General features: G+C 39.5%; 2 protein-coding genes across 3 annotated transcripts; one reads left to right on the forward strand and one right to left on the reverse strand.

Annotated features, from left to right (window-relative positions):
- Positions 1-238: 238 nt before the first annotated feature.
- Positions 239-3,583, forward strand: LOC132954161 (immunoglobulin lambda-1 light chain-like). Of its 2 annotated transcripts, none has more exons than XM_061026644.1 (4): positions 239-393; positions 486-811; positions 2,319-2,352; positions 3,062-3,583. In XM_061026644.1, the coding sequence occupies exons 1-4, from the start codon at positions 354-356 to the stop codon at positions 3,388-3,390; spliced, it is 729 nt and encodes a 242-aa protein (XP_060882627.1). In that variant the 5' UTR covers positions 239-353; the 3' UTR covers positions 3,391-3,583. The 2 variants fall into 2 exon arrangements, with proteins under 2 accessions (XP_060882627.1, XP_060882628.1); XM_061026645.1 differs by lacking the exons at positions 239-393; positions 486-811 and adding exons at positions 1,470-1,582; positions 1,677-2,002.
- Positions 3,584-4,895: 1,312 nt separating this feature from the next.
- On the reverse strand, positions 4,896-8,369 carry LOC132954163 (immunoglobulin lambda-1 light chain-like). The gene is made up of 4 exons (XM_061026649.1): positions 8,229-8,369; positions 7,807-8,136; positions 6,259-6,288; positions 4,896-5,478 (listed from the first exon to the last, which is right to left on the reverse strand). Exons 1-4 carry the CDS (start codon positions 8,266-8,268, stop codon positions 5,219-5,221), a joined length of 660 nt encoding a protein of 219 aa, XP_060882632.1. The 5' UTR covers positions 8,269-8,369; the 3' UTR covers positions 4,896-5,218.

Raw genomic sequence — 8,369 nt, forward strand, 5'->3', positions numbered from 1 at the left:
CCTCTTCTTCCTCCTCATCCTCCTCCTCCTCTTCTCTCCTCAGTGTCTTTATAAGCTTCAGTGTCTCTTCTCCTCCTGCTCCTCCTCTTCCTCTTCCTCCTCCTCCTCCTCCTCTTCCTCCTCTTCCTCCTCCTCTTCTCCTCTCCTCAGTGTCTTTATAAGCTTCAGTGTCTCTTCTCCTCCTGCTCCTCCTCTTCCTCTTCCTCCTCCTCCTCCTCTTCTTCCTCCTCCTCCTCCTCCTCCTCTTCTCTCCTCAGTGTCTTTATAAGCTTCAGTGTCTCTTCTCCTCTCACTCCAACCCTGCTCACCTCTCAGCTGGACAGTAAGGGACGTTTACAGCACACACTGACAACATGCTGGGGACCCTGTGCACTCTCATCACTGCTCTAACATGTAAGGAGGCTGACTTACTGCAGCTTTGAGCTCATGTTGGATTCATCAGTCTGTGTGTTTCTCTTGACTCCATGTCATCTTGTTGTTTCCAGGTGTGAGTGCTGTGACGCTGGTGACACAGAAGCCTCCTGTTGTGACTCTGAGGAGAGGAGAGACAGCCACCATGGACTGTAACCTGGGGACTGTGACTAACAGTGGTGCTCGTTGGTACAAACAGATTCCAGGAGGAGTTCCTCAGTATATTATATTTTTTTATCATGGTGATAGCTCTCCCTTCTATGGCTCTGGTTTCTCCTCTCCAAAGTTCACATCCACTCATCAATCACAATCAGATTATCGTTTGATCATCAGCACTGTGGAGGAGAGAGACTCAGCAGTTTATTACTGTAGCACATGGGACGGCTCTGTCAATGAGATCGTATCACAGTGATTTACACCGTGACAAAAACCTCCTCACTGAACACTTCTGCTTTTTCACTCTCTGACACATTAACTAAAGCCCCCTGTAACTACCAACCAGTGTCCTCAGTGTATTCTTGATAGACCACTTTGATGTAAAAAAAAAAACACTAACCATTTATTTATCATCAGTAAACATGAAGACATAACATATTTCAGTGTTTTCAGACTCTTTTTCTTTAAATTTCATGACACGTCATTTTGAAAACCATGAAGCCACCATTCAAATAGTTTTCTGTTTTATAGTATATGCTGTGTTTCTTTTAGTGAGAGTCTGTTAACACAATGTCATCAAAAAGAAAACAAGAAAAAGTCAAATTCAACAATTAAGGTCAAAGAGAATTAAACATTTTTCATTATTAACTATGAATCCAAAAGAAATGACGGAATCAGGACATCAGCAAACTTCTTTAGTAAAGTGAAAACATGTTGGTTTGTAAACAACATGAAAAAGTATTTTAGAGATGATCCAAGATGATGTTAGAAATCTGCATGATGTGTTTAATTTATGAATGAAAACAGTGCTGAGTGTGTAAACTCCTCCTCTTCTTCCTCCTCCTCCTCCTCCTCCTCCTCCTCTTCTCCTCTCCTCAGTGTCTTTATAAGCTTCAGTGTCTCTTCTCCTCACACTCCAACCCTGCTCACCTCTCAGTTGGACAGTAAGGGACGTTTACAGCACACACTGACAACATGCTGGGGACCCTGTGCACTCTCATCACTGCTCTAACATGTAAGAGATTCTTCTCAGTCCTTTCACACACCATCATTTCACACACAAACCTTTCACTCATGTCTTTTTCTGTGTGTGTGTGTGTGTGTTACAGATGTTGATGCAGTGATAGTGCTGACCCAGACGCCTGCTGTCCACACAGTTTCTACAGGACAACAAGTTGATCTTCAATGTAACATCCAGAGATATGATGGGAATTCTGTCAGGTGGTACAAACAGGTTCCTGGTGAAGCTCCTCAGTATGTTCTGAGCTTTCACTATTCTGGCAGTACACTTAGCTTTGGATCAGGATTCTCCTCAGACAGATTCAACTCTAAATCTTCATCAAACATAGATTATCAGTTCATCATAAAGAGAGCAGAGACAGGAGACTCTGCTCAGTATTTCTGTCAGACATGGGATGACTCTGCTGATGAAGCTGTATCACAGTGATTTACACTGTGACAAAAACCTCAGTGACAGACTGACTGCAGCATACATGAGATGTTGACTAAGTCAATCCAAGAAAAGCAGAATAACTTGAACAAAACAAGAAAGGATACTAAACAAAGTGTTCTTCAGGGTGAAAAGAGTTTGATAAAAGTCCATCAGTGTTGTTGTAATGTGAGCAGACTGATGAAAGAATGACATGTTGACAGTGAAAGTTGGTCTCAACAGGATGTTTCAGTTCCACTCCCCTCATTAGTGAGAGTCAGGAGGTTTTTGTACAGCCATGTATACAAACTGAATCACTGTGGTATTCGGACAAGGCACCAAGCTGATTGTGACGAGTAAGTACTTTGAAACTCATCATGAAATCAGAGAGATTTGATCATTCTTATTCAAACTGATCAGTAATCATCATTTGTTATTTAACTCATTGTTCAGATAGATTTGTGTGTCAACAACAGACATTTATATTTAGTTCTCTTTCTGACACCAGACTATGTCTTGGAATGAAACGGAAAGCTTTCAAAAAGGTTTCAACATTTGTATGAAATAGTTTCTGTCAATTCTGAAGTATGTTGATGTTTGAGGAATGTTGAACAGTTAAGATCAAATTACAAAATGTGACAATTCATGTCCAAATATAAACGGCATGTTTGATCCTTTCTAAACCTTTGTTGAATCATCTCTAAAATGTTTCTTACAATGTGATATGAAGAATTCAAACTTCTAAACTTCTCATGTTTCAAATGTTTAAAGTTTTTGATGAGTTAGTTTTTTAAATGAAAAACATGCTCTGGATTATTTCCTCATTTCTAAGTGTTAGATAGTTGGTTAGAAAAAAGAATTGAATTGTTATTTCAGGACAGTTGTTTCATATTTCACAAAGTGTCTTTATGATATTGTGACTGTCATAAAAAATGAGTTGATGGTCTCTGTCATACTTTGTATTGAATGACTTCACTTGTACTCATGTGTTCAATGTCCTGTGTGTGTGTGTGTGTGTGTGTGTGTGTGTGTGTGTGTGTGTGTGTGTGTGTGTGTGTGTTTCAGGCTCCAGCCTCTCTCCTCCTGTCCTCACAGTCTTCCCTCCGTCCAGTGCTGAGCTCCAGTCCAACAAAGCCTCTCTGGTCTGTCTGTCCACTCAGTCTGTGCCTTTTGCAGATGTGAACTGGTCTGCTGCTGGGAGTCCAGTGAGCAGTGGGATCTCTACCAGCACGGCCGTTCAGCAACCAGACCAGACTTTCCAAATCAGCAGCTATCTGTCCATCCAGACGTCAGACTGGAACATGGACAAGGTCTACACATGTCGAGTGTCTTTGGGCTCCCAGACTTCAGAGAAAACCATCAACAAGTCCCACTGTTCCACTGAAGACCAGTAGAGGAGCAGAGGGACCATTTCTAATCTGCTTCTTGACTCTTTGTGCTGTTTGCTCATTACAAGGTTCACATCTTACAGTATATGTCTGCATGCTTGTAATACATGTTGTGTCTATCTGTCCATTAAACCTTCTCAAGTGTTAAGTTCCTCTGGGCTCCCACACCTCAGAGAAGAATTTGAACAAAGACGATGAATAGATTGATCAGCATTGTTTCATGCATAACTGTTGGTGTGAACACAGCTTTGCTTTATTGTACATGGATTATTTGAAATAAAAGCATTCTTAATTAGATACAAATCTGTTGAGTTTATTTTGTCTTAGGTAAAATGTTTGTATGTATATACTCAAAGCAATCAGGAAAATACACACATCCAAATCAATAGGGCAGGTGCAGAGTCGACCCAAAAAAATCACTGAAGACAAATCAGACCGTCTGATGAGGAGTATAGTCGTGATCAAAATGTCACACTGGTGAAATACATTTCTGGTTTATTTAACCCCTGCAGTGCACAAGACGCTTTGTCTTTGTCTTTTGTATAAACTTATAGCTGATACAAAAACCTCTAAATCAATCAAATATGAATCTTAAGATAATTGACTGCACTTTAACTGACTCTTTTCAAACATGCACACATAAATGCATCAAGAGTTGTCTCCCCCTTGTGGTTGAAGTCAAGCCTTAGAGTTTTTTTCTTCCATATGTTATGTTTAAGAAAACCAATCTGTAAGTGATGACAGAATGTGATGTATTGAAGTACTTGTCATCCACTTACTGTTTGTCTGTGCATTTTTTTAACCCTTTAAAATAAAACAATTCTCCGTGCACAAGTATCTATGTTTCTGGATTTCATTTGTCAGAATCTACTTCAAGGCAGGTCCTGCAAAAAAGATTAAGCTATGATTAAATATACACAGCCTTATGGTGCCTTATAATCAGCATCAGTATGGTGCAGCCACTCAAAACTAAACCCTTAAAGGATTTAAATATGTAAAGATGATCAAAATTATTTTTATTTTTTTTACATTTTAACTGATCCTACAAGTTTCTACATTTAAGGACATTGTTAAGGTATTTGTCTGATTAACCAATTGATCACAAATGAAACATCAGTGTGTTTCAGGTCAGAGACAGTTTTACAGTGAGCTGACCTTTGACCTCTTCATTTGCATGCAGCTATGAATAAGAAGAGGAGGCCTGCAGGTGCATCCTGAGGAGGAGGAGAGGGAGGAGCAGAGAGGTGATGCTTCACTGATGGAGGATGAAATCTCAGTTTCATTTGTTCATTTTATCTGATTATTCCAATAACACTTCCTATGCAAGAAACTAAAACTAGGCAAATATACAATAAACTGAAAAAGCTCTTTGTTGATGCACAGGTTGACCTATTTAAAATAGAAAAATCTTCAAATACTGTTTTTTTATTTAAAGTAGACTGAATCAATGAAAATGTTTTTGTGTTGATTAATAACCTGTTGGTAAGACAAACATCAGTAATGAGGAAATAAACAGTTCAATCATTTTTTTTTTTTTTTGTTATTTTTATTCATGAGTTCAATTAAAGAAAATTCTTCATTAATCACATTTTATATTGCAAAATTAATGAATCTGTAGCAAGTTGCAAAGCTGATCCAACACCTCCACCTAGAGGTCACAACATGTATTACAAGCATGCAGACATATACTGTAAGATGTGAACCTTGTAATGAGCAAACAGCACAAAGAGTCAAGAAGCAGATTAGAAATGGTCCCTCTGCTCCTCTACTGGTCTTCAGTGGAACAGTGGGACTTGTTGATGGTTTTCTCTGAAGTCTGGGAGCCCAAAGACACTCAACATGTGTAGACCTTGTCCATGTTCCAGTCTGACGTCTGGATGGACAGATAGCTGCTGATTTGGAAAGTCTGGTCTGGTTGCTGAACGGCCGTGCTGGTAGAGATCCCACTGCTCACTGGACTCCCAGCAGCAGACCAGCTCACATCTGCAAAAGGCACAGACTGAGTGGACAGACAGACCAGAGAGGCTTTGTTGGACTGGAGCTCAGCACTGGACGGAGGGAAGACTGTGAGGACAGGAGGAGAGAGGCTGGAGCCTGAAACACACACACACACACACACACACAGGACATTGAACACATGAGTACAAGTGAAGTCATTCAATACAAAGTATGACAGAGATCATCAACTCATTAGTTTTGTTCACAGTTTGACAAACAGGCTGCAGTAAAGAATGTTGTCATGTAAAAACATCATGAAATGATTATCAAAATGATGAGTCATTCATCAATCAGGATAATTTTTTATGACAGTAACAATATCATAAAGACACTTTGTGAAATATGAAACAACTGTCCTGAAATAACAATTCAATTCTTTTTTCTAACCAACTATCTAACACTTAGAAATGAGGAAATAATCCAGAGCATGTTTTTCATTTAAAAAACTAACTCATCAAAAACTTTAAACATTTGAAACACGAGAAGTTTAGAAGTTTGAATTCTTCATATCACATTGTAAGAAACATTTTAGAGATGATTCAACAAAGGTTTAGAAAGGATCAAACATGCCGTTTATATTTGGACATGAATTGTCACATTTTGTAATTTGATCTTAACTGTTCAACATTCCTCAAACATCAACATACTTCAGAATTGACAGAAACTATTTCATACAAATGTTGAAACCTTTTTGAAAGCTTTCCGTTTCATTCCAAGACATAGTCTGGTGTCAGAAAGAGAACTAAATATAAATGTCTGTTGTTGACACACAAATCTATCTGAACAATGAGTTAAATAACAAATGATGATTACTGATCAGTTTGAATAAGAATGATCAAATCTCTCTCATTTCATGATGAGTTTCAAAGTACTTACTCGTCACAATCAGCTTGGTGCCTTGTCCGAATACCACAGTGATTCAGTTTGTATACATGGCTGTACAAAAACCTCCTGACTCTCACTAATGAGGGGAGTGGAACTGAAACATCCTGTTGAGACCAACTTTCACTGTCAACATGTCATTCTTTCATCAGTCTGCTCACATTACAACAACACTGATGGACTTTTATCAAACTCTTTTCACCCTGAAGAACACTTTGTTTAGTATCATTGTTTTGTTCAAGTTATTCTGCTTTTCTTGGATTGACTTAGTCAACATCTCATGTATGCTGCAGTCAGTCTGTCACTGAGGTTTTTGTCACAGTGTAAATCACTGTGATACAGCTTCATCAGCAGAGTTATCCCATGTCTGACAGAAATACTGAGCAGAGTCTCCTGTCTCTGCTCTCTTTATGATGAACTGATAATCTATGTTTGATGAAGATTTAGAGTTGAATCTGTCTGAGGAGAATCCTGATCCAAAGCTAAGTGTACTGCCAGAATAGTGAAAGCTCAGAACATACTGAGGAGCTTCACCAGGAACCTGTTTGTACCAGGAGACAGAATATCCATCATATCTCTGGATGTTACATTGAAGATCAACTTGTTGTCCTGTAGAAACTGTGTGGACAGCAGGCGTCTGGGTCAGCACTATCACTGCATCAACATCTGTAACACACACACACAGAGAAAAAGACATGAGTGAAAGGTTTGTGTGTGAAATGATGGTGTGTGAAAGGACTGAGAAGAATCTCTTACATGTTAGAGCAGTGATGAGAGTGCACAGGGTCCCCAGCATGTTGTCAGTGTGTGCTGTAAACGTCCCTTACTGTCCAACTGAGAGGTGAGCAGGGTTGGAGTGTGAGGAGAAGAGACACTGAAGCTTATAAAGACACTGAGGAGAGGAGAAGAGGAGGAGGAGAAGAGGAGGAGGAGGAGGAGGAGGAGGAAGAGGAAGAGGAGGAGGAGGAGTTTACACACTCAGCACTGTTTTCATTCATAAATTAAACACATCATGCAGATTTCTAACATCATCTTGGATCATCTCTAAAATACCTTTTCATGTTGTTTACAAACCAACATGTTTTCACTTTACTAAAGAAGTTTGCTGATGTCCTGATTCTGTCATTTCTTTTGGATTCATAGTTAATAATGAAAAATGTTTAATTCTCTTTGACCTTAATTGTTGAATTTGACTTTTTCTTGTTTTCTTTTTGATGTCATTGTGTTAACAGACTCTCACTAAAAGAAACACAGCATATACTATAAAACAGAAAACTATTTGAATGGTGGCTTCATGGTTTTCAAAATGACGTGTCATGAAATTTAAAGAAAAAGAGTCTGAAAACACTGAAATATGTTATGTCTTCATGTTTACTGATGATAAATAAATGGTTAGTGTTTTTTTTTTACATCAAAGTGGTCTATCAAGAATACACTGAGGACACTGGTTGGTAGTTACAGGGGGCTTTAGTTAATGTGTCAGAGAGTGAAAAAGCAGAAGTGTTCAGTGAGGAGGTTTTTGTCACGGTGTAAATCATTGTGATACGTACTCGCTGACAGAGCTGTCCCATGTCTGACAGTAATAAACTGCTGAGTCTCTCTCCTCCACAGTGCTGATGATCAAACGATAATCTGATTGTGACTGATGAGTGGATGTGAACTTTGGAGAGGAGAAACCAGAGCCATAGCTTGGAGAGCTATAGGTATGATGGTTCCTGAGAATATACTGAGGAACTCCTCCTGGAATCTGTTTGTACCAACGAGCAGCACTGTTAGTCACAGTCCCCAGGTTACAGTCCATGGTGGCTGTCTCTCCTCTCCTCAGAGTCACAACAAGAGGCTTCTGTGTCACCAGCGCCACAGCACTCACACCTGGAAACAACAAGATGACATGGAGTCAAGAGAAACACACAGACTGATGAATCCAACATGAGCTCAAAGCTGCAGTAAGTCAGCCTCCTTACATGTTAGAGCAGTGATGAGAGTGCACAGGGTCCCCAGCATGTTGTCAGTGTGTGCTGTAAACGTCCCTTACTGTCCAGCTGAGAGGTGAGCAGGGTTGGAGTGAGAGGAGAAGAGACACTGAAGCTTATAAAGACACTGAG

Source organism: Labrus mixtus, chromosome 20, assembly GCF_963584025.1.
Source record: "Labrus mixtus chromosome 20, fLabMix1.1, whole genome shotgun sequence".
NCBI classification, from domain to species: domain Eukaryota; kingdom Metazoa; phylum Chordata; class Actinopteri; order Labriformes; family Labridae; genus Labrus; species Labrus mixtus.